The sequence below is a fragment of the Protopterus annectens genome, chromosome 5.part0, assembly GCF_019279795.1.
Source record: "Protopterus annectens isolate FY-2018-M chromosome 5.part0, PAN1.0, whole genome shotgun sequence".
NCBI classification, from domain to species: Eukaryota; Metazoa; Chordata; order Ceratodontiformes; family Protopteridae; genus Protopterus; species Protopterus annectens.
In genome coordinates this window covers 151609992-151637504 of record NC_056735.1, presented here as the reverse complement: position 1 = coordinate 151637504, position 27513 = coordinate 151609992, and the positions used below count along the sequence as shown (strand labels likewise).

At 35.2% G+C, this 27513-nt stretch overlaps 1 protein-coding gene across 1 annotated transcript in view; it reads left to right on the top strand.

Annotated features, from left to right (window-relative positions):
- The window catches only part of TSGA10 (testis specific 10), a 1008750-nt gene that overhangs the window by 79352 nt on the left and 901885 nt on the right, over window positions 1–27513 (top strand). The window contains exon 3 of the mRNA XM_044071816.1: window positions 13774–13986. Within this exon, the coding sequence (XP_043927751.1) occupies window positions 13774–13986 (213 nt within the window). The remainder of the gene's footprint in view (window positions 1–13773; window positions 13987–27513) is intronic.

Genomic DNA, 27513 nt, shown 5'->3' with positions numbered 1-27513 from the left:
TGGGCTGTACCTTCTTAGACATAGTAAGTTATTGGAAAATCACCAGAAGTTCCTAACTGACAAAATTGTTGGCCAGATGTTGCGGAGCTACCTGGAAAGTTTTGAAGCACTTTCCCTTTACTTTGTTTCTTAAAGGCTCTTTATGGATGATCTGTGTTCTGCATTCCGTGCCATTATGCACTCCATCCTCCATGATCTTCTGTATCATCACAAGTCAAATAATTCCTCTAATACCACAATTAAGATCTTAAATCTCCACCAGCACATAAATGAAACATCCTAAAGAAACAAATATGTTACCCAATCTTTACCTCTCCTCTGGACTCCGGAAAAAACTTTCTCCGGAAGTTAAACAAAATGACAGCCTAACATATTCCAAGTCAAACCTATATGATTGCATGGATACCCATAAAGTTAGTGTAGGGTAGACCTGATTTGCCTTTCTTGAGAAGGGGGAGTACAGCATGAGGTTTGATATTGGCAAGGTATAAATGGTCTAACTCAATTACCTCACATTTCCTATGATCCCATGAAGTCTTTTTTTCAGTTAATATAAAATCCAAATGCACAGACGCTCAAGCTTTCATCTTGTGGAGTTCTTATTTTTAGAGCAGAAAGTAGGAACAATGAAATAAGAATTTGGTTAAATAAAAGTTAATTTATTTTTAAGTGTGAAAAATTATTGTGAAATCTTGGAATTAGTTAGTGTGTACTAATGTAAATTGGTTATGCTTTTGTATACAAACAGTATGTTGTATAGTACAGTACTAGAGTGTGAATGTAAAAAATGTAATTTTGAGACAAATGGAGGTGGTATGAGGTAATGATTGAGCAATGAATATGAGGGTCTATATTAGAACACCGAACATTTAAAATGTCGAGTGTTCTAATATCGACCCGTTTTCAGTGAACGCTGAAAATATCGAAGAAACAGAAAAACAAATTTTTTCATAGGGAAAGAATTTGGTTCTCCGTTTCTGTTGCTTCGGTATTTTCAGCGCTCTGGTGGAAAGTTACGGGTTGGGTTCAGGTAAGTGTGCAATTGTGTGGACCTGAGGGTTAGAGCAGGTTAGGTGAGTTAGGGTTAGGGTGTGGGTCAGGTAAGTGTGCGATTGTGTGGACGTGAGGGTTAGGGCAGGGTAGGTGAGTTAGGGTTAGGGCACGGGTGAGGTGACTGTGCGATAGTGACGGACCTTAGGGTTAGGGTTTGGGTTAAGGTAAGTGCATAGTTAGAGGTGTATGTATAGTTTAGTGTAGGGTTAGGTGTAAGACTTTAGGTGTATGTGTGTGGATTGCTGTTTGTTTGGTGTGCTTGTGTTGTGTGTATGTCTTTTGGAACAGCGAATATTTTCCCTAGGAAAAAATTTGCTGTTCTGAATGTTCAATGTTTAGTATTTTCGAGTGGTAGGGTTTGATATTAGAACACTCGACATTTTGAACGTCTGGTGTTCTAATAGAGACCCGAATATGATTATATGCAGTCTGTGGCACCTGGACTAGGCATGTGATTTGTGTTCCATAATCTGGATGGGCAGAATTTTAGAGGACAAAGTGAGCTCATTTATGAAGGATGCTGAATGTCCTTAGAGGATGAAAAGGATTCCTAGGAAAACTGCACTTTGATGTATTTTCTGTTGGGGAATAGAAAGAATACAAAACATTAGATAAGATTTATTAATAATTATTGATTTTCAAGCAGTACTTCATTTGTATTGCTATTATTTGTGGTAGGATTTCATTTTTTTTTTATTTTTAAAGTTTGTACACGGTAGTATTTTAAATTATTTCCAATATTTCATTGAAGTTTGGTGTAGAATAACTTATGTAGTGGTGCATTTATATTGCTGGGAGCTATGAAAGTTCATGTAGTGCAAATACGTGGAAAGAATGTATGTATGTATAACTGTAAATGTAATGATGGTAACTAATTAATATGGTTAGTAATGTTATGTGGGGTGTGCAGAAATGGAGGTGTTTAAGATTACATTCCCACTCTGCTTATAAGTGGTGTCAACCAACTAGAGCACATACACAACTGTTGCTCCTTCGGGCTGCAGCTCCACATTGATGAGGACTACCGCTTAGATGGTAAGGATCAAGTAAACTGATATTGGCCTACAGGCTTTGTTTTTTAACTGTACTGTGACAATTCTCAGCATTTAAAATTAAGCACAGTTTACACTACAGCATCCAGTAAATGATCTTGCTATCGAAAACCTGATAAACATTTAAAAGAAATTGTTTGCAGGAGCACCTGATGAAAATTATGTTTTACTTCAAATGTATTCCTGAAAAGTTCAGGTGCATTGTTGTTCTCTAGAACTGTACTTTACATAGTGTGGGACTATTTTTAAGCTATATTTTCTTTTTAAATGGAAATCTCACATTATGGACTTCAGACCATACTTTCTAACTTATGTATTGTTTAATGCATTGCATTTAATGTAATGAATCAAACAGACAAAGGTGTGCATATATGAAGAAAATTTCAGTCCATAGGCTAGAGTAATTCAGTTTTTACAAACAAGCTTGTTATACTGTCTTCTTAAGGATGTTGTCTGAATGTGAAACAAAGTAAACTGATATAGTTTAGATTTCCTGGAATGCAGATATGAACTTATTGATGTCTACATTCTAAAATTAGAGGTCATGATATATTTTTAGTATGGTTTTGTGAGAGAAGGGTTCTTCTTAGCTTTCAGGTTTCCTCAAATAAGTGCAAACATGAACATGCTGGTCTACACACGTGTAACAAGAGACCATTGTAGGTTTTTGGTGTGATTTACTGTAGAAGGTTCACCCTGTATTACAAAGTAATTAGAAAGGTGTTAGCTAACACCAGTTCTATGCCTCAGAGTTATAGCTGCACTTAGTAAGATCATCATTACTACCCTATGTATTATGTTATCTGACAACTTGGTATACTAAGCAAATTTAGTACAGAACCCTTGCAAACTGTGAACATGCATGCCCTAAACACCAATGACGTTTCAAATTATAAGAGTCACTTAGTAGTTAATAACAAATAACCAGCATCAGAAGTTATAACATTTAAAACAAAACGACCAAGATAATATTTACTGTAAAGTGAAGTTTATTTTATTTGTTTGCTTTCTGGGGTAGAGCACTGATCTCCACGGACCTTTTTCAGAGTCAGCCCAGGAGTATTGTCTGGTTAAGTAACTTGCTCAGAGTCACACAGGCAGTGGAGACGGACAGACTCAAACCTTGCACCACAGAACCACAGGAAACAGTGTGTTTACAGCTGGTTAATCCTGTAAGCCATCTGCCAAAGTCAAGTTAATTAGTCTAAGATAGTGCAATCATCACTTAAAGCAAAGAAAATCAAGCAGTTGCCTAACTATGAGATGTGATATAGTGTAATGGAAGCTGTGACTAAAGTTGTGTACGTAGATAACATTGTCAAACACAGTGGGTGGCTCTTGTGTCACAGATGAGACAAAATAAAGGCCCGCTTCATGCAGCTGTAGCAGTGGGGTACCTTGGTACCCAGTTTAGTGCACTCAGCTAGTGCACATATTCCATGTATCACTACTTAAAGCTGCATATCTGACCAAGGGATGACTGAAAGTATATTTTACAACTGTTGTTCTATACTTTGAGAACCGCACTGCACTTTGGTCAAACAATGCAGTTTTTATTTCTCTATTTTTAAATAAAATCTGCTCAAGTATGCACAGAAGTGGGAGCGTGGCCAAGCATGAGCCTTGAATAGCAGCACTTTCTTTCAGCTCTGCCTTATCATATCTTTTATGACAGGAATTTTTTATTTCAACTAACTAAAAAGTATTTTTTTTATATATTTGGTTTCTTCTAATAATCTAGTTAGTTAGTATTATAATATTTTTTAAGTTTTTTTTAAATTTTTCCTGTCAAAAATTAAGAGACTAGCTTCTGGCATTTGTTACCAACATGAGCTTCACAAAATCCTCTCATCAGGACTCAGCAATAAGAACAGAGTTCCAAACTCTTTTAACCACTATCCAGGAACTATCAACAAAAATTGACAAAATGGACATAAAGATTGATGCTTTTAAAGAAAATACTTATCACCAAATGGAGATTTTACATCAAGACCTTAAGCAGAAGAAGAAACAAATTACTGGTACTGAATCATCTCTAAACGACACGGATAATAGAATACAACAAAATGAACATAACTTAGAATTTCTTCTAAAGCAAAATACCCTGCTTCAATCAAAAAGAGATGATCTAGAAAATATATCGAAGAAATAACATCAGAATCTTTGGGTTACCAGACACTATAGAAGAAAATAATATGGAGAAATTTTTAACCTCATGGATTTCAGAAATTTTACAGCTACTTGAAGCACTTTCTTTTGGTATAGAAAGAGCCCACAGGTCCTTATTTGCATCCAAAACTACCAAAAGTAACTCCTCAAAATCAGTAATAGTTAAATTTCTATCAACTCGTGATAAAGAAATAGTTTTGAAAACTGCTTGGTCCATGCCAGCTATCAAATACAAAGATAACACCATATGTTTTGATAATGAATAGTCTACTTCTGTTATAACTAAAAGGAAACAATTTGTACCATTACTTAAAAGAACTTAAAAAAGCACAAAGTCTCACCTGCTTTTCCCTGCAGGGTTGAGAATCTTCCTTCAAGATGGTCTGAAGATATTTGAGGAACTAGATACAGCTATCAAATATATAAATCAAACAAAATACTGGAAAAAAATGATGAAATGGCCTGGGCTAGTTCAAGCCTTAAGAGAATTGCTGAAAATTGCACATGGAAAACAGTAGAACACAAGAAGAAGCTCAAAAAATAATTTCCTACAACAAGAAATTTATATTCCTTTATTTTTTTTCTCTCACAAATGATTTTTCTCATGACCCAGTAGTCAAGGAAAATGAAAATGGTTCAACAGGTGAGTTTTGTTATATTCTTTATTGTATGGTGGTTTTAGCTTGTGTTTCCATTGATTTATATTAGCTGTTAGCATCTTGTATTATTCTATAACTTCATTAACAGTATTTAGTTATTTTAGCCTTAGCTTTCTTTATTAATTCATATAGTCTATATCCTATATAAACTAACATTATAATATATTCTATATACTAAAGGGCAAAAATCTGTTTATTGTCTCTAGTTTACATATCTTTTTGACTGCAATGAATGCACTAGTTTAATTTTGTTTTCTTTCATTTATACTAAGTAGCTATATATTGATATAACTGTATTCTAAGCATTCCTTTGGCTGTCTTTACCCTTTATTTTATTAAACTAGTGCATATACTAATAGTTTTGAGTTTGTTCTTCCCATAGTCTTTATGCCCTTTTGATTATAAGTCTTATTTATGTGTCTCTGAATGACTGTGGAATTATGTGATAGAAAAGCTATTGATGATTTTTTATGTTGTCTTACTGTTGTGTCTTTGCTTGATTGCTTGCTTCAGTTAAAGTAATTGAGTTTGTATGTTCATTTGTAGTAAAGGGAAGCATATTCTTCATTTTTTTATGATAATAATGTTGTTTTTGTTGTTTATTTGGGGTTAAAATTATTTTTGGATGTCTCATTGTATGTTGCTGTAATGGTTTGGTTTAGCCCCGTTCGTTGGTGGCTTTGGGGTTATAGCGGTCTTGCAGTCACGGTAGTTTCAAAAGTTGTTTCTTTTCCCCTTTCTCTCTACGTGTTTGTTTTTTCCCTTCAATGCATTAACGTAAAGAAAAAAAGGCTTTGGAGAGCTGCTGGAGTGTCTCTAGACAGTTGGAACCCTCAGATGTTGTCTCTTCTATCTACAGTTTCCCACTGAAAACTTGAAGCTGTTTGAAACAATTACAGCTCTGAGATATAGGCTCATGCACCTTTGAACTATTCCACTGAGTAACATTACGTCACCTTCAGCTTGTCGGTCCCTTTTAAATGGTAGGATCTGTATCCTTCTTATCCTCGGACTAAACAACAAGATGTACATTGTCTTGCCCCCTCCAAAAAGATAAAATCTTCACAAATCCTCTTATAAGGACTTGATATCTGTAAGATACATTTCACTCTAATAGATGAAGTAACTGATGTGTTATCTTATTTGGTGGGTAGAAAGGGTCTGATTTAAAGTAAAACTAATTCAGCTATCCTATTCATTATAATAGAATGCATATACATGTACTAGTGTTATGTAGTTCATAGATGTAAAACACATAGCGGATTATTTAAAAAGTGCTTACACATTACTAGAGACTAGTTTATGAAACAAGGATTCATTCTGCTTAATATTTAACTTCAAATTACTTTAAAACAATATTATTTACACGTTACTTTTCATGTTCTCCTGATATGTATTAATGACATGACATGCTTTAATGACTAGTGGAATTGACGACATCTACTTTGTTGCAACTTTTAGTTCATATGTTAAGCAGGTTAGATTCATTTTAACTGTATGTATGTATGTATGTATATATATATATATATATATATATATATATATATATATATATATATATACACACATACATGTATTTTTATACATGTGCATGCATATTGATGAGGAGGGGAGGGTGAGAGGGAAAAAAAGAAGATGAGGAAAAGGAAAAAGAGTCTTGTTCCTCTGCTATATATTTAAATGTGGGTATAGCTTCAGTTGTAGGTTTGGGAAATGTTATTTATATTCTATGTCTTAGATTATATGTTTAAATAATTTTCTCACTTTAGTTAGATTTTTAGCTTAACTACATATATGATATTCACTATAATATTGCATTATTTCTCATTAATGAATAGTTTGATATAGTTTTGACTTATAACAAGACAACTTGAGAAACAAAAGGAAAATCTAGTTACATTTATTTTTACAGTAACCTTTTAACATGTCTGTTAACAATCATGATACACTTTTCTATATATCAAGTGAAGCACGTTTTGTAGTGAGTTGACTATAGTGACTTCTAAAGCAGTATAGGCTTACTGTATTAGTAAATGTTATAACTAGAGTTTTATTTAATATATGTTGAGCTCTCCTTTTGCATATTACAGACATTATTATTTACAAGCCATGTTTTTAATTATATAATAGATCATACTTAGGTGGAGCTTGATCCGCGGTGGTGGTGCTGCGGTAGCATTGTTGCCTCACAGTAAGACGCTGTCCGGTTCGATTCTCAGCTAGAGCATCTTCTGCGTGGAGACATGCGTGAATGGGCATACCTTCGTTGAAGGTTGTGCGTCAGGGCTGGTAACTTGGCATGTAAAAATCAACTACTAATCATTAGCGGACCGGAGTTCCGCTGTGGCGACCCCTAACCGGGAAAAGCCGAAAGACACAAACAAACTTAGGTGGAGCTTACGCTGCTAGATGGTTTGTTAATTTGGGTGATTAATGTCACTCAAATTAGGAGTTTATAACTCCACGTGGGGTCTAGATGGTCTTAATGTTAGAAGATTCTGTATTTACTTTTTGTTAATATTTTTTTGATGTTCACTAAAACAAGTATAGTAAAATATTATTCATATAATCTTAATTTTAAATATTTTATCTATGTTTTACACTCTATATATTGCTGTATTCCCTACATTATTCTAATGTCATCTCGCAGATCAAAGTTCATTAAATGTATTAATCAGTATTTGTTACACCCTAATACAAGTAAGACATGGTAGTTTTACATTACATGTCCCTTAATATAAATGGATGAAATAACCCCATTAAGAGAAGGTCTTTAAATGGGTATCTCCAGTTGAATAACTCACAATCGTTTTGCAAGAAACTCATTTGATTGAGGGTGATGTTTCCAAATTAGAATCTAAATCTTTTTCATTACTCACTTGTTCTGAGCACACTCAAAAAAAAAAAAAAGAGGTGTTGCAATACTCTGGAATAACAAATTACCACTACCTAAAATAGACTCATACAAAGATAATAAAGGTATGGTAGCCTCTATTGTCATAGAATTCAATAACTTAATTTTTACTCTAATTAACATGTATTGGATTCCTGGCCTTGGACAGAGCTCAGCACAACAACATATAGATCATATTACTAAATTTTCTAAAGGCAATGTTATATTAGCTGGTGATTTTAACTGCATTTCTGATAGGTCTGACTCTACTTCTAATGGTAAGAGAAGAGTTTTGAGCTCAGCCAGATTACTAAAAGAATTTTCAAATTCCTTCTTACTGAATGATATTAATAATTATGCTGACCCTAAATCTTTATTTTATACATTCTTTTCACACAGACACAATACAGTCTCAAGAATAGACATAGTTTTTATCTCTAACAGTTTAACAGATTCTTTAAGTAGTGTAAAAGTTATTACATGTCCCTTTTCAGAACACAATTCAATAACCTTTGATATATATATATATATATATATATATATATATATATTTATGCATGTACCAATGTTCAGACAAAACGGATAACAGCATACATCACCAAGTTAAAAGATTTTAACTTTTTCATACTAGAAGAAGTTCATAGTTTCTTAGAATTTAATTCCAACACTAATGTTGTTGTTGTTGTTGTTTGTCTCTCGGCTTTTTCCCGGTAAGGGGTCTACACCTGAAATTTTCATCTGGGATGCAATGAAGGCATATTTATTCGGCAGAATAGCAGATTGGTATAAAACAAGACTTTTGTAGGATAAAGATTTAAAAGAGACACAAGCTAAACTTGATATTTTGAACCTTGAGTTATCAAAAAATCAACATGAAAAATCCAAACTAGATGAATTAAAATCTCTAAATAAGAAATATCTTGAGATTTTAAACCATAAATCTATGATTAGTCTAGAAAGATTTAAGTTTATTCATTTTTAAATAAATCCCAGATTTTTGAATATTTTAGCCAACAAAGTTAAAAGATTAAACAAATTTAATCACGTTAAAGAAATATATTCACCTCAAAAGAAAAAAAGGTATCTGATATAAGTAACATATTAATTGAATTTAGAGAATCTTTCCTTAAACTAAACCAATCTTCTGCACCAATAAATCCAAAGAAAGATGTTCAAGCTTTTATTAATAAACACTCCAGAAAGAGATTAACAGAAGAACAAACAATTTTTTTGGATAGACAAATTACATTAAAAGACATCGAAGAACAAATGAATACACTCAAACAAAACAAAGCACCAGGTAACGATGGTATTATTCCAGAAATCTACAAAATTCTACCGAACAAAGCTATTACATTGTTACTTTCAGTTTTTAATACCATACACATTAATAATTCTATCCCTCCATCATGGAAATATACATTAATCTATCCCATTTTAAAATCAGATAAAGACCCTGCAAAGTGTAGTACATATAGAGCTATATCATTATTAAACACTGACTATAAAACATTTATGTCCATATATGCAAAAATGCTTAAAAGTTTTCTTCCCAACCTAGTGGATGAAGACCAAACAGGTTTCTTAATAAATAGAAAAGCTTATGATAACATTAAAAGAATAATAACCTTAATCGAATCAACTAAATAATATAACCTAACTATAGTTAGCTTAGATATAAATTGTGCCTTTGATAGAGTCAGTTGGGATTACATTTTCATTCGTCTACAGGAACTTAGGTTTTCAAATAATTTTATAAATCTTATCACCCAGTTATATTCAGGCTCTCTTGCTTATGTTAAAATTGGTTCTAATACATCATAGTCCATACCTATTACTAAAGGGACTAAACAACTCTGTCCTTTATCCCCTCTTTTATTTACTTTAGTTATGGAGCCTTGGGCAAATTTGATCAGAGAAAATAGTAATATTAAAGGTTTTGAAATGAGTTTTAATAAATCTTCAAATATTCAAATATTTGCAGATGACATTCAGATTACTCTGGGAGGTTAAAATCCAACAATTCAAGAATTATTTAATGATATAGATTATTTTCAAAAAACTCAGGTCTAGAATTTAACCACAACAAAACACAAATCTTGTTAATTGGATCAAATAAATACAATATTCAAAAGGAATTTGAAAAATATATCCCACAATCCAGGCAAATAAAATATTTAGGTATAATTATTGCCAAAAATATAAAAGAAATTAAAAAACTGAACTTTGATAATAGTTTAACAGAAATAGATAAACTAATACAGAAATGGTCTAAAATAAAATTCTCAAAAGAAGAAAAGCTATCAATTATAAAAATGATACTTCTACCAAAAATTCTATACATAGTACAATCACTCTCTGTCCCTCCACCTTATAGAATAATTAAAAAGTTTAACACTATGATTAAAAAATTTCTTTGGTTCCCAATTAAACCTAGGATCTCTTTAACATATATCTGCAGCTGGAATAATGGTGGTATTGCATTGCCAAATTTGAAATTATATTAAATTTCCTCAGTTATTAAAAACATTTTGTACCTTATAGATAGTAAATACTCAGCAAAATGGAAGGATTTTATTTTGTCTTCATCACAAATTTTAAATAATAATAATTATAACCTCTTTAAACTAAATCTACTAAATAACATTTTTATATGGAATTTGAAGGAATATTTTTCTCTTAGTCCCACACAAATTTTTATTTCAAACTATATTAACATTATTTTAAATTTAAAAAAAAAACTTCATTCATAGGTTTCAATCATATGAAAGTTGGTTATTCCTTATTTTCCCCATAGCATATACAGAGGGGGTTATCTTCACTACTAATTTTCATAAAATGTCAATATTTGAACAAAAACATCTGATTTATTGGCAACAAATGTTAAAAAAATGAATTGCAATCCATCAATACTTTGTTGGAAGAAAATGACTTTGATTCATCTTTATGGCTTGAATTACAAGAAGCTAGAAATTATATCAAAAATAAATTTAATTTAATACCTTCTTCAGCTAAAAATTTAATTCCCAAACTTATTCAGTATTTGATTGCTTTTACTCAACAAAATAACTTGATTAAAATTAGCCTGTCAATTATATATAAAACTATTAAAACAGATTTAGATATAATCCCAGACAATTATTGGAAATACTTCTCTGACATTAATAAGTGTAACCCCTCAGATAAAGACAAATCTAATTTTCTTCACTCAGCAGGTAAAACTACTTCATCACCTAAATGGAAACTATTTACCTGGAGATTTTTGAATAAATCTTTCATTACTCCACATAACATAAATAAGATGTATAAAAAATATTCTTTGTTGGAGATGTATGAAGGTACAGAATGCTGACTGGGCCCATATTTTCTATGATTGTTTACATATGACAAAATTCTGGGAAGATATCAATTCTTTCCTCCAAGCATTATTCACTGATAATGTTTTACTTACTAAATCGTTAGTTTTATTTAATACTCCAGTCCCACCTTGTGTAAAGCTTAGCAAATATACGCTTCTTTGGTCTGTATTGTCCATAACCAGGAAAGAAGTTGCAAGAGATTGGAAATCATCATGTATTCCCTCTTTTCAAAACTTTAAAGATCTTCTTCTGGAAGTATCCAAACTAGAATCAATGACAATCAAAGCTAGATCTTCTAGGAATACAGCAGTATATAGTCAATGGAAGAATATAATTGAACTATTAGAAAATCAATAACAGAAATATATTAATCAGTTTTTATTCACTTGTTTTAACTTATTTTGTCTATAGCAAAGTGAACATCAGTGTACATAGTTTATTGTCTTAATTTTGATCTGTTATATCAATGTTTTTGTTTTATCTATTCCATCATAAAATATGATTAGTTTTTTGTTAATAATTGTATCTTTAAGAAATGCTTTCAATAAAATTTATTTAAAAAAAAGTATGGACAGAAGTGATTATTTTTAAGCTCTGTGTGGCTTAATACATTTATTTTAATGTAATCAGTCAGATAAGCTGTGCACATCTACAGTAAAGGCTTCAGCTGACAGACTAAAAGGTATTTAGTTTTTGCCAACAAGTTTACTGTACTTTCTTCTTAGCAGTGTTGTATGAAAGTAGATAGAGCTAAAGTGACGCAGCCAATTCTTTATTTTAGGCTTCCTCAGGCAAGCAAAAGCATGAAACTAATTTTCTGCACTTAAGAGCTCACAGAAGGTCTTCCCTATGATTTACTAAAGGGGAAGGGGGTTTGTCCTGGCCTGAATAGATTATAAGGGAAACCAAGTGAAAATATTTAAGATGTTACAGAACCATACCCACTGCAGAAGAAGAAGAATACTACAGGCAGGTCCCACAGGTTTGGTGGTACTCTAGTGTTAGTCTTTGCAGATGAACACTAAATTAAGATGAGTAGTGACCAGTGTGACCACAGTCTTCAGTTTTGTCGTAGTAAACTTCCAATTTACACTATGATGGAAAACCGAGAATGGACACACCCATCCGGATGATGCAGAGTAAGATTTCAGGCTGTGAGTAAAATGGTGGTAGTCCATGTTCAGCTAGCTGTCCATGTATTAGAATGCTGGCTAGGGCAACAGGCTTAAGCAGCCCAAGACCTGCTCTGTTTCAGAGATGAGGTTGATGGGATTAACACTGTTTGCATATCCCTGTTTAGAAACTAGGGGTAAAGCAGGCAATGTCAAAGGGTGTAATGTGGAAGATGGCTGATGCCTAAAGTGTGTGTGTGTGTGTGTGTGTGTGTGTGTGTGTGTGTGTGTGTGTGTGTGTGTGTGTGTGTGTGTGTGTGTGTGCGCGTGTGTGTGTGTGCATTTGCGTGTGTGTGTGCATTTGCGTGTGTGTGTGTGTGTGTGTGTGTGTGTGTGTGTGTGTGTGTGTGCGTGTGTAACCACAGTTGTGTGCAAGGTGTGATGTCGCACGTTGACTTTCTCAAAATATTATAATATTAAAACAAAAACAATATACCTTTCACCTTGTCTGGCTCACTCATTTGTGAATAACATACTAACTGCTAAGCAATGCTGTGGGCCTTCTTTGAATTTCATTTTTGTAAATTGAATTATTTGTGAGTGTTTATGCTTCTCTAGTTTCACAGGCGAAATAAATGTACATTATTTTTTTACTCACTTTCCTTTCCTAAGCACTTTTTATCTATACATTCTGTACACTGACTTGCTGTTAGCACATTGCACTTTATTATGAACATTTGTAAATTTAACTCCTTAAAAGTCTCAAACTAAAATACACAGTAAATGATTTATTACTGTGTCAATGATGTTGGAAATGTTTTCATTAGCGCACATTTAATAATGTGTCAACACATATACATACAATATAAACGTATTGCAGATATATCAAATTTGGCTGCTGGCTTCTACAAAAAAAAAAAAAAAAAGAAATATGGCAAGTTCTAGAGGCTGACATAACACACAAGATTAAAAGTTGAACATATATTTCTGAGATCTCGGACTGACTTCAGTATATTATTAACCAAGCACCAATAAAATGGAATATGGCCTTGTCTGTACTTGTGTGCTAATAGATTTTTGGGTTTTGTTTCTCCATTCCAATTTTATAGATTTTAAAGCATTATTATGTTTCATTGCTTGTATCTGGCAAGGCCTAGCTCTTGAAATTCATATGTAATTTCACTAAACCATTCTTCTCTTAATGTGTAGGTGTTAAAACAGCTAGGCCCTGAGGCTGGGTATTGAAGGGGTTTACTAGCACTGCAGTGCAGCTGTCGACTGACAGATTGTACATGTTCAATGTATAAGTCAAAGGCAGTGGTCAGAAGAGCTATACCTAACAATGAGGAATATTACTATACAATGTATGATTTCAGTATTATCATTTGAATGTGTCAGTTATGACTGCCCTACTAAAATACACACAGGCACATGCACATAAATGTTACCTGTAGTGACTTGTTCATGTCCTTTTAGATTGAATGCCCAGAATTAAAAAGTCATGACCCAGACAGACAGCTGCATCACCTCCTGGAAACTACGGAAACTCTGACCACTCCACTGGAACTGCATAGTTGTAAGAATGAACAGCCTGAAAAGTGGAGCACAACGTACAGATTGAAAGAAGACCTGGTAAAGACTAAGGACCTTTTACAGAAGATTGCCAGCAGTGAGAGGAAGAAAGCAAAGGTATTACCTTTGGGTTAAGAATTGAGTATTGAGTGCATAGCATACGGTACACAAATCCTGTATCAAATTATTTCAACATTTTTAGGTCAGTGATAGTACTGACTTACGTAATCACTGAAGCATTAGCCTGATAATTAGTAACCTGTCCTGTTCACATTTCTCCTGTATTGTTCTTTCCCACACGTTAAAGTGCCTTATGCATTTAGCCTCTGCTCAGGTACTGCACCATCATACTCATTCTTAATGTTAGATGATGACAATATTTTAAATTTGTCCACTTTTTCACCAAAAAAGTGGCATAGTGGTGCAGTGATTATAACTCCTGCCTTCACAGTGCTTTGGCTTTACCTACGAGTCTTTGACAACCATATCACTGTGTTCATTGAAAGTTAAATATCAAAAAATGTTGAGCCAGAAACCTAAAAAACACACAAAAAAATCCTTTTTTGCTGTAGGCAAGCCCCCCTGCACCCGGTCATAACTGTATATATACCAACACTATGGTCATGCCACAGTGTAAATATAGGGAAACTTCCCCAAAGAGTGCACTGCCATCTTGCACAATCCAAAACAGTGTATTTCTGTGAAACTCACTGTGGCATTAAATTCCCACACTTAAGCCACCAAACCACCAGTATGATCACCTGTAACTATACCATGTGGGTTTGTATTTTGGTTTGTGTGTAAGACAGAATGAGTGTGTTTGTGTGTGTGTGTGTGTGTGTGTGTGTGTGTGTGTGTGTGTGTGTGTGTGTGTGTGTGTGTGTGTGTGTGTGTGATTGGCTGACACCCATTCCAGGATTAGTTTCTTTGCCTTTCCCCACTGAGTATCTCCTCCTCAACCCTGAATGGATTAAGAAGGTAATCAGAGAATGAATGAATGCACAAAATCTTAATGGTGTAGTTCAAAAAAAGCATAATTTAGCTAAATTGTTGATATCTAGGATGAACTAGCCATGAACATACCAGTTACTATGAAAGCAAGTAGTGATGCTGGTTTCTTTTCCTGGGGGAAATTAACTGCTGCAGTAAAAAATATGTTATTTCTATTTTCTACCTTTAAAAATCTCTTCTGTTCTAAAGTGACAGCTGTGTACCCTTGATCTATCTTCTTAAATATTAGTAACATCCTGGACATTTGGGGATTTTTCCTTCCTATTTTGGGTTGTGGAAGTATACCCTTCCTTGATTCTGGCTGTAATGCTGATCTGTTATCCCTAATTTCTGGCAGAATTTACTTTGGATGCTCTCTTGAGCTCAACAAATGATTTACGCTGGAGACTTACATGGACATTAAATTAAAAAGCTTATAGCTTTACATTGTAGCACTTGGTTAATTTCTATTGTCTGTAGTACAGATTATGTTAAAAAGCAGGATGACAATGTGCACTTGTTAGGTGGCTGATCCTTTATGTGTGGCTCCTGGGCTACCCATCTCTAGCTTTCATTGCATTTAAATGAATATTAAAAGTCAGTAAGGGTGCCTTCTCTGCACAGTCTGCATGTCCTCACTGTGTTTGCTTGGGTTTTTATTAGGTGCTCTGGTTTCCTCCCCACATCCCTAAGTTGTGCCAGAGGTACATTGTTGACCTTCTAAACTGCTTGTGTGTGTGAATATGCTTGTATCGATGCCCCATTTAGAGTAAGATACTCTGTTTTATATTCCCAAGTGCTAAGATAGGCTTTATCTCTTCTACAGCCCCAAATTATATTAAGAGGGTAATCTGAGAATGGTTGAATTATTCAGGTCTTTTAAATTATCTATTTTGTATCTTATTAAAAGATCTCAGCTGATTATATAACTTTTGAGACTACTAGTATTTTCCAAAAGGAGGAAGCTGATAAAAGGATAGCTAAGGTGCCTTTCTGATGTTAGTTGTATTTCTTTGCTATGGGAACTTTAGCTGCCTTTATTTAACTCTACCTATTCTAAAACACCATCTCCTACACTATTACACAAAGGAGCTTTCATTAAAATCTTTCATGCAACTGATTTTAAATGTTTTTACTGAGATTGCAAAAGGTACATGCATATAATTTTGCTGCCATAATTATTATTATAAGTTTTTAAATTATTCACTATGGTCATGCTTTGTGTGGTAGAACAGACGTTACAAGAAAGTTTACAGTGCTAATTTGTTACACATGAGTTTACATCCTAATATTGGACAGCAAATAATTTAAATGATTTCTTTGTGTCCTATTACGATCCAACTTGGATTTCAATGAAAAGCTTAAAATAGCCCATGTAACCAGTAGTTGGGCACAGGGAATTAAATTATCTTAATGCATGCTAACTGTACTGGAGTCTTGTCTAATGAAATTATCTGTTATGTTATTGGCTTGTAGTCGGTCTTGAGAGAAATTAGCTTCTTTTCAAATCTTGGAATTCAGAAATATGGAATTCTGACACCGAAGGTTTGGACATTAAGTGGGCAGTTCCACTGGTATAGTGTGATCTGACTGCGATCAGGTTCCTAAAGTAGATCCATTTGCCTCCTCTCTGAACAATCAATTGGTATAATTCTGCTCCAGAACTGCATGCAGGAAGACCTAGAAGACAGATGCCTTTTCCTTTTCTTGGACAGGAATGTTCCTGTATGCTTTTACACCCTTTCCACTGATATCTATGGTACTTCTGAAGATTCAGAAGGAATACTCAAAATCAGTGTTGACTCCCTTCTGGCCCAGGCAACAGTGGTTCTCACTTCTTTTGGAAATGGCAGGGGACAACTACCATAAGCTTCCTCACATACTGGATCTTCTCACAAAAGATCAGGGGTGTTTAATACACCCCAACTCCAATTGACTTCAATTGACTGCCTACATGATGGGGTCTTACTTAACTTTAGGCACCTATGTACTGAGGACTTGCAGCGGGTACTAATGGAGGAAAGAAAGCCTGCTACTAGAAAATTATATATTAGAAAATGGAAAAGGTTTTCTACTGTGTATTAATAACATAACCAACATCCTCCTCTTTCAATATATTCTGTCACAATGTTTTTGAAAGGGTTTTGCATAAGAGGTCTCCTAGAAAACTGGTGGCCCCACCTTGGGATGTTAATTTTTTGTTAGAGAAGCTAACACTTTCTCTATTTGAACTAGCTAATCTGGCTTACACGAGGTTCTTAATATGGAACACTGTTTTAATGATTGTTCTGGCCTCTGCAAGAAGAGTATCTGAGTTGCAAGTTCTTATGGTGAGTCAACTCTACCTCGTTAGAGGCAGGGTTTCTTAAAGAACGAATCCTTCTTTTATGCCTTAAGTGGTATCTGAGTTTACTTTGACTAACTATCAAGCTCCCCATTTTTGTTTTCTTTTTTGAACATAAAAATGATGGAAAAGCGATACTGTATATCTTGGATGTCCACTGACAACTTGGGTACTATTTTGAAAGAACTAAACCTTTCAGATCTTCAGAACAATTGTTTATTTCTTGTGATAGTAAGAAGAAGGGACAACCCATGTGAAAACAGACTATTTCCAAATGGCTGTCTCATGCTGTTAACTTTTGTTATACTAACCAGAACAAAGCTATTCCAGGAAGGGTTAAGGCCTAATCTATCAGGGCCTTGGCTTCATCTATGGCTAAGGGTTGGATTCTATAATTATTCTAGAAGCAGCAATTTGGTCCTCTGAATGTATCTTTACAAGGCATTACAAGTTTGAGTCCTTCTTTATGTCTACATCAGTCTTTGCTAGGAACATTCTCCAGGTCTTTGGACCCTACCCCTTCCACCTCCCAAATAAAGTAAGCTAGGGAACTCTACCCATATCTAAGGCTACTACAGCCATGATCAGTATGATGAACATAGTACAATTGTGTAAGTAAACTTACCATAACAGTAAATGTTCAAATGATCACTTATATAGTAGCCACCCCCCAACACAATCCGTTTGTTTTTGGGGTGTTTTGTTTAGACCAGAATATGGACACTTATTTTTTTGTTGTCTCTAGCATTGTCCTCTCTCTGGATTCTACCTTTCTTTCTCTGTTAGCATGAAAGCTCCACGGGTTTGTCACCTAAACCTATCTTCTTAGTTGGCTCAGCTTGAGCTAACTAATGGTTTGAAAGCATGGAGGGTGCATTGTAGCTTTGGAAGCTGGCCAGCTGTTATATTCATGGTAGGTTAAAATCCATACAGTTAAGAGTAAAGCGGCAATAATCATTCAAACATCTGATGTTATGTTAAGTTTACTTACACAGCTATACTTTCCACTGTATGCTCCCTCATCAGACTAATCATTGAGTACAGTGCCCCCTTCCATATGTACCTTATCAGGCATATGCAACAAATGGAGCATTCACAGAGGTTCCTTACAAAAAGAATACAGAGCATAAACAGCACGACTTACTCATATCACTTTAAAACTCTGTTGTTGTAATCTGAGAGGTGATCTATGCCTGGCCTACAGTGCATTCTGTGATCCTGTTCTCATGAACATGTTGCACATCTGCAAAACAAACAGCATCAGAATTACCTGATCTAGGGACGTAAACCTTGCCTGCAGCATAAATAGGTCATGTTGGAAGGGCATGTAAGTGATTAAGAAAGGGTATTGTGAGAATCCGCTAGCAGGTCAGTGGCACTTGGCACCAAGACTAAGGTGGCAGCAAGTGAAAAGGAGTACCCAACATGCGAGACATACAAAATAGGGGAGCGGTGATAGAAACACCGTAGCAATACTAGGCAAGTGATCATGTGAACCATAGGATTCCAAGCTATCTATATATATATATATATATATATATATATATATATATATATATATATATATATATATATATATCTTTAGGTAGGCATACTAAACAGTTCTTGCCACTCATTCAAGCACTTACTATTGCTCACCTCCTGAATCAAACAGAACAGCTGATGATAACCTTACCCTAAATTTGAGTGTATTTATCAAGTCATCAAGACTAGCCTTAAAGACATCTAAAGTAAGTTTGCCTGCTGCAATTTATTCCATTGAATGGGGATACTCTGAGTTAGGAAACTATCCCTCTAGTAAGTCTTATTTATTTATTGGTGTATATTTAGGCTGGATGCTTGTAGAACTACTGGCATTGTGAAAAAAAGGTTTGAGGTCAGATAGGATTGGGTTTTTCATTGCTTGAGAAGTGAGGCACAGGTCACCTCAAAGATGCATGTAGGCTGCTGAGCATAAAGACATTTGTGCTAGTCTAGCTGGCTAGTGGAAGGATTTACAGCCTTTAATTTTCTTAGAAATTTTCATGGCTCATAGGTTGGTACTAGGCTATCGGCCCTAGGGCCTATGCAAGCCTAGCCATAACAATTCCCTGGATATTTCTTTCCACTTGAGACATTTGCTTGAACTTGTACATACCAAAGGAGCCATTGTATTCAATGGTGGGTCTGATAAGGGAAGAGTACAGAGCTGGATGACTTCTTTGGATCTTGAAGATATTCCCTGCAAATTAACTGGGCCAGGCAGAAGGATATCTGGACTATAGTGAAATGTGATGATTGAATGCATTAGAGTTGTCTACATAAATATTCTGGTCTCTTATAACCATGGCTATCTGAAGAGGCGTAACATTTATAAAATATGAGGTGGGAGCATTTTTTTTTACAAGGCCCTGCTATACTGCACTTTTTTGCACTTAACTTGAGATACTTTTGGTAAACCAGGTATGTGCCTTTGCTAGAGGTGTTTAGTACACTGAATAAAATAATAAGTGTATATATAAAATATTGCCAACAACTATATGGTTATGAACAGATTAAGGAAAAGACAGGAGGCAAATGAAGCAATGTTTAGGAGCACTGGAATTGGTGCAATTACTGCACCTTCAGTCTGCACAGCTGATGAAGGAGATTCATGTATTTATTTTGTTTGAATTTGCTTACCAAGGTAGAGCACTGATCAAACCCGATTAGTTTTATTCTCAGCCCAAGGTCAAAAACTGACCAGATGTACACAATAGACAAGATTACAATGATGCACAAGTGCCAATAAAACAGTATAGTGGTAGTGTAAGGCTTTGGATAATATCAAAATAAAGTACTGAAGGGAAAAAATAAAGGGAAAGCACCAGATATAGATAGGATTCCTGTTGAGCTGTACTTGAAAATGTGGACACATTTTATTTTAAGTTTTGCAATATTGATGGGCAGGTGGTGGTGCTGCGGTAGCGTTGTCACCTCACAGTTCAGTTACATGCATGAATGGGCGTTCCTTCATTGAAGGTTGTGCATTAGGCCGGCAAGCCAGCATGTAAAATCGAACTATTAGCGGACCGGAGTTCCGCTGTCCGAAGACAGTTTATGGGCAGTGTGCTAAAAACAGAGGGTGTTCCAAATCACTGGAGAAGGGCAGTAATAGAATTAAAGACTGAAAAGATAGAACGCTACCAAGTTCATATCAACCTCTTTCCATCCTTGATCACAATTGCAAGTTATTTACAAATAAGTTAAAAGTATCATGTATTAATTGACTTGCATCAGACAGGATTTATGGTTCGAAGGAATAAATATAAAATCAACCAAAAGTTGGTAGCTTTATGTTTTGACACTGAGAATGTGTTTTTTCATATATGTTTGAAATAATTATTAATAACTATTACTTGGGTGAAAATTGGACCTTGGTTGTGCATAGAGTACAATTTGTGCATGAGGACTAGACACAGCAGTATCTTATCTCCCATTATTATTTGCAATTTATCTGGAACCTTTGGTTTGACCCATCATTCCTATAAGTTATCATTATATGCAGTTGTATTATTTTATTTGGCTGATCCATACTTGAGTGTGGACAAGATATTTGATGAACTGCAGAAGTTTGGGAGGGTTAGATAAGACCATGGCCAATCAAAGTAAATTAAAGGCCATCTCAACTTTCAGAGGAGAATAATCCCTGATTATAGACGAGTAATTCACCTAATCAGGTATACAGATAGGGAGCTCTATGAAGTAATCTATTGCACTTACATTTAAACAACTTTTATTTAAGACAACCTCCTCATTAGTTTGTAACCCCATTGGGGAGTCAGGCAGTGCAAAGAATACCACTACTTGAAATACAGGAGTGCTTGAGTAAATTACAAAAAAATGATCAAAAGCCAGTAGAGGTCCATACACCTGTAGGCAAAGACAAAGCCAAGCCAAACCAATATGGTATAAAGTTTAGTATAAAATATCCACACCAAATAAGCACTTTCGTTTCACCCACGGAAACTTCATCAGAATGATTTAACTTGATGAAGTTATGTTTTAAAACTTGCAATGTAACTTGGTTTTGTTATGATATATGTACTTTATTTTTTTCATGATCATTTCTATCATGTGTTTGTGGAGCTTTTCTCTTCGGGTCTCCAGTGAAAATGGGCCCCTAGCCTAGTGGACTAACCCGGTTAACAAAGGATAAATAAAAATAACCTAAATTATTATAAAAGATGTTAACATTGCCTGCTAGTATAGCAGGTCTGCATGCCAGGTAAGAAGTAAGCTAAGGCAACTCACTTGAAGATGATGTATAATATGGTAGCTGGTACTTACCAGGTGAAATGGAAGGACATAATAATTTTACAAGGAAATAAGAGACAGTATGCTAAGTAAGAAGAGAACTGGTCATCAGTTGATAAAAGTAGCTAACTGGCCTTTAAGGAGGTTAAAATAGGTAAATGGATAAATGAGATGCAACTGTTTAACATGGAAAGAGTGTGTTCAGGGCAAGAAGATATATGGGAGTAAGCTTAAGGGAAATTCGTGTTTGTTTTAGTTTAGAATATACTGTAAAAAGCTTGGTTTGAAATGTTTATTGTTTTACATTCTGTTAAATGTTTTTAGTTGTATTTCTTTCTGGAATTTTTATTTCAAGAAATTTCTTCTTGTGATTTAGCTTGTAGTTTCTGGGCACCTCTAAAAAGTGAATAAAAGACCATCAACAAAAGCTTTGCTGAGAAGAAAATTGCTGGCACCAGTAACATCTACAGTATGCTGCAAACCAAGTAAAAAAAATAAATCAAATAAATATAATTTTCTTATGGAGTACAACCCCCCCCCCCCCCCACACACACATTACCAATAATGTACAGTGCTTTACCATTATACCTTCAGATTTTATTGTACTGACTCCAAACTCAGAACATGTCAGGGAAAATTACATTTTAACATTGCACATAGCAACCTTGAATGAAAATCTTCTATCTCTGACGTGGGAGATAACAAGTATTTTAATCCTGTTGCTGTTGTAATTACAGAACTGAGTGCTAATAATGGAGACATTGATGAATAGACATATTACCTAAAAGAGTTGACTGGTGAATGATTTTAAGTCAAAAAATGTATACTGCAGTGAGAGTTACTTCTGTAGAAAAAGCCTCATTAATATTGAGAGACTGGTTATGGAGAAACCATCAGTACCTTAAGCTAAATCAGGAATGCCAGGAATCTTACAAAACTGTGTGACCTAATTGCAGGGAAAATCTCAGTCCTTTCTTCTGGAATAGACAGCCTCCTTTGTACAGAGAAATGAAGCCCTAACTGTGATTCAGAAAACCCATGTTTGATTGTAGGCATGGGAGCTGCAGAGGATGGGCCAGAGAGGAAAGTTCTCCCATCTTGTGGGGAGGAGAAGGTGCTTGCCACCTGACTGACACCTAGGGGGAGCAGAAAGTATTGCATTCTCAGAGAACAGGCTTGCTGTGTACATGCTGCCTAGCAGTTCGTGCACAGAAGCTGTTGAAAATGTGTGTGTGTGTGTGTGTGTGTGTGTGTGTGTGTGTGTGTGTGTGTGTGTGTGTGTGTGTGTGTGTGTGTGTGTGTGTGTGTGTGTGTGTGTGTGTGTATATGTGTGTGTGTATATGTGTGTGTGTGTGTGTGTGTGTGTGTGTGTGTGTGTGTGTGTGTGTGTGTGTGTGTGTGTGTGTGTATGTGTGTGTGAGTGTGTAGGTGCACATGTTCCCATGGTAGGCAGCTACAGTGGAGCTCAGGAGAGCTGCCATAGGGCTTAGGAGCTATAAGGGGTTGTGAGGGGTGTGATCCACAGACTAACTAGCCCACTCCCTACTATCTGACTCTCACCTCTTATGATGAGATACTGCACTTGGTAGCAATGATACTTCCTCCTTTCTTTTGCCAGTCTCTGAATTTAGGCCTTTTACATCTTTTGTCTTATATATACACATTATATATACATTTATATTTATTAAGTGGGAAGGTCTAACTTATCAGAAAACATTTTCACTGGAGGCCTGAGGAGAAAATTTTCATAAAATAAGTATTGAAAAATTACAGTTACAGACAAGAATATAAAGATTACGCTTGAAATAAATTGCAACAAATATATCTACAATAATGCATGTTACGGAGAAGCAATCCAACTGAGAGACTGAATGGTACCACAGGAATGATACATATCATTGGACTAAAAAGTGGTACATCATCTAACATGTTTGACATAAAAAGTAAAATCATTTTTGTAAGGCTTATATACAAGTATATATGTATATGTGTTCAACAGTAAGACCTAATAGGGTGTGAAAGATTATAAGCAAAAGTTGGAAGTAATGAGGCTAAGAAGATTATGTGACTGATCAGAAGAGCATGCAGAGGTGGATACAGAGAGTAAGAAAAGGAAAGGGGGGGACAGAGAGTAGCAGAGGTGGCTGAATCAGATGACATCATAGATATCCTAAGAAGCAACTATGAGGCTGAGACACCTCTTCATTAGTATGTAATGTGACAATACTGCCTACTTTTGAGCTAAAACTGTTACTGCTGTGGAGTTTTGAAGCATACTCACAGCAATATTTCAAACAAAAGGGTTCTCATCCAGGAAAAAAGAGGTCATTGTTCCCCTCTACTCAACACTCATTAGAGCCATTATAGAGTACAACGACCCTTTTGGAATGTACCTCACAAGACATCTGCAGCAGGTGGAAAGGCCACACAAGTACCTCACAAATAGGATTACTGGCCTCAAACAGATGCCCTACACTGACCGTCTCAAAAAACTCCAGCTTTATTCCGTGGCATATCGCCTACTCCGAGGTGATCTCTGCCTAACATATAAAGCTATGTCAAACCCAGATCTGTTGGACATGCTACACCTAAAGAAATCCCAATCCCTCCGAGCTACATGCTCTAGGGACCTAAACCTTGTCACCACAATAAACAGGATATGCTGGAGGGATAGATTCCTGTCCCAGAGACTTCCCATGCTCTGGAACAAGCTACCCATCTATGTCAAGCAAAGTTCCTCATTAGCACTCTTCAAGAAGAATCTTGATGAGTGGATGGGAAATAGGAAATACACCCCGACGATCACTTCTGTGGCTCTGCTCGACAGGGGCACAGGACAATGACTTTCTTGGGTGGCCTGAGCCAGGGAACCTTGTTGTCTAGGCTTACTTGGGCCCTTGGGCGATATCCTAGTACCTACCTGTGAACCTATGAACTTAAACTGCATTGTAGTAGAAGGTAGGCATAAGTGCATTTCTGCTTCCTTAGGATTAGGATTTTTTTTTTGTATTCTCATTCCTAATACCCTATTTTATGAATTATATTCCAGTTAGCTACAAATGAGGTATTATATACAAATCTTGTACTCATGTTGAGCAAAAGAATTGCTTTGAATAGAACTCTGTTCAGTCAAAAAAAGTCTTTGAAAATCACTTTCACTGATTACAAAAGAAGTATTTTTAGGGTAGGTGACCCCCTCTGCCCCCATGCCCCTTAAACCACCGATGGTGGGGCCCTTCATTTCCCCCAATGCATGTGTATATATATACTCCAAGTTATGTATGTATGTATGTATGTATGTATTTATTTATCTATCTATATTGTTTTACTTAATAAGTTGTGGTTTAAACAAGCAATACCAGCTTGAATCCTGTTTTCTTATTTTTGGTAAGAATGCTAAATGATCTTTCACATGGATCTTACATTAGAAGTTATGTCTGTTTTAGTAATTTGTATGCAAATATTGTTCTTGTACAACTAGTTTTCTTTTTTTTTTTATATATATATATATATATATATATATATATATATATGTAGTTTACAATCAAAAGGCAGAAAGTCAGTTGAATGACAGGTACCTCCTCAAACATGGTAAGATCGACATTCAAAATATCGACGTACAGTTGTACATCAGTTAATAAGACTGTAAACAAGGTAGGGACAAGAAGCATGGTTGGCAATGGCAGCTTTTAATATTAATATCGACAAAATGTTGTTGATGTTGTGGCATTGACCTTTGGACCTATTTAATATGCATGAGTAGAGGATATGTATCGGTAACATCACCGTTCACGCTTTTCAATGTTGCGTTTATGATTGTAATCCTATGTGTGTGTATATATATATATATATATACTGTTTGTGTATATGTATATATATATATATATATATATATATATATATATATATATACATATATATATATATTTGTTGGTGAAGGTGGATGAGTTTAAGTACTTGGGATCTTAGGATCAACAGTTTAGAGTAATGGTGAGTGTGGAAGAGAGGTGAAGAAGAGAGTACAGGCAGGGTGGAATGGGTGGAGGAGAGTGTTGGGAGTGATATGTGACAGACGGGTACCAGTAAGAGTGAAAGGGAAGGGCTACAAGAGGGTAGTGAGAACAGGTATGTTATATGGGTTAGAGACGGTGGCATTGACAAAAAGGCAGGAGTCAGAGCTGGACATGGTTGAATTAAAGATGTTAAGATTTGCACTGGGTATGATGAGGATGGGCAGGTTTAGGAATCAGTATATTAGAGGGTCAGCTCAGGTTGGACAGTTTGGAGAGAAAGCCAGAGAAGGGAGATTGCATTGGTTTGGACATGTGCTGAGGAGGGATGCTGGGTATATTGGGAAAAGGATGCAAAGGATGGAGCTGCCAGGTAAGAGTAAAAGAGGAAGGCCTAAGATAAGGTTTATGGATGTGGTGAGAGAGGACATGCAGGTGGTTGGTGTGACAGAGCAAGATGCAGAGGACAGGACAAAATGGAAACAGATGATCCACTGTGGCAACCCCTAATGGGGACAACCAAAAAAGAAGAAGATATATGTATATATATATATATATATATATATATATATATGTGTGTGTATATATATATATATATATATATATGTGCATATATATATATATATATATATATATATATATATATATATATATATATTTATATATAAAATGCCAACGTCAAGATCACACAACAGTGGGTAAAAGTGCACCCTCAAAGATCATTGAAAGTTCTTTTCAGCCGTTATGCCTTAACAGAATGGCATTCAACTTGACACATTTGCCTCAGCACCACCTTTTTAATACATGCCAACCTTAACCCTAAACTTGCCCCTGACCCTGCACTTTTCCTTTCCAAAACCCTTTCTGTGATATTACCACTAATCTAGACAGCTCGGACACACAAACAGGCAAACGTACATCAACACACACTACACTGCAACTATGCCCTTACTCACTTAACCCTAACCTGCTTTCACTCGCACAAACACTCCCACCGTTTACTACAAAACCTGCATAATATTAGAGTATATTAATTTCCAAAGCCCACACTTACCTTACCCAGATGTAATCGGTCTCTTATTAATTTAAAATGTTAAACTTTCAGTTAATAGAACACTTAATCAAATTTCAGAACCATTCGTTCTGTTGACAAACAGCCAATTTGATGAAGTTAATGGTACTTACACGTACATATATGTATGTATGTATATGCATATGTATGTACGTATGTGTGTGTGTGTGTGTGTGTATAAAAGCACAGATCCTTGCGTAGTTTTCCAGCCTGAGAGGGTAACAATAATAGACAAAATAAGGAAAAATAATAGACCGAAGGGAAAACTGGTATTTGTGAGCAACCAAGCTGTTGACTGAAAATCCTAAATCATCAGGAAAAAAGAACCATTCACTGTAGACAAGCTCAGTTGAGACTTCAGAGTAATCAAACAATTATAACTCATTAAGAAATCAAAACTCTTTATTGAAAAACAAATAGATGAACACTTTCACCCTTAAATGAGCTTCATCAGATCTAAATCCAGTTTACATAACATTGTTAATTAACCCTAGCTGTGGTAATAAATGTATGTCATTGGCTGTTCATCCAAGCCACAATAAGGTAAGTTTCATGTTTCATACCTGTTCTGCATATCTACTCATATTGGTAGCTAATAGGTTATAGTGGCACTTTATATAAATCTTGTCCCTGGCAATCTATAACTATTAGTACATCATTATATCTGTGATGTGATAAGTAGATGCTATTTGCCATATTTAGTTGAGGCAACAAGTACTAAAAAATACGTGACAACCAAATTAAAATCCTAAGTATTATACTATAGTAATCATAACTGCAGCTAGTCAGGACAACCTGGCTGAACCTGTGATTGGGAGCACCTACCTTGTATCCTTTATGTCAGGTAGCATACCACCCTTTACATGACAGGATGAATTCAGCTTTCTAGTGATATATCAATTATAAGTATGTTCAGAGAGAAAGAAATGGGCTCTGTATGTGTGAGACCTAAG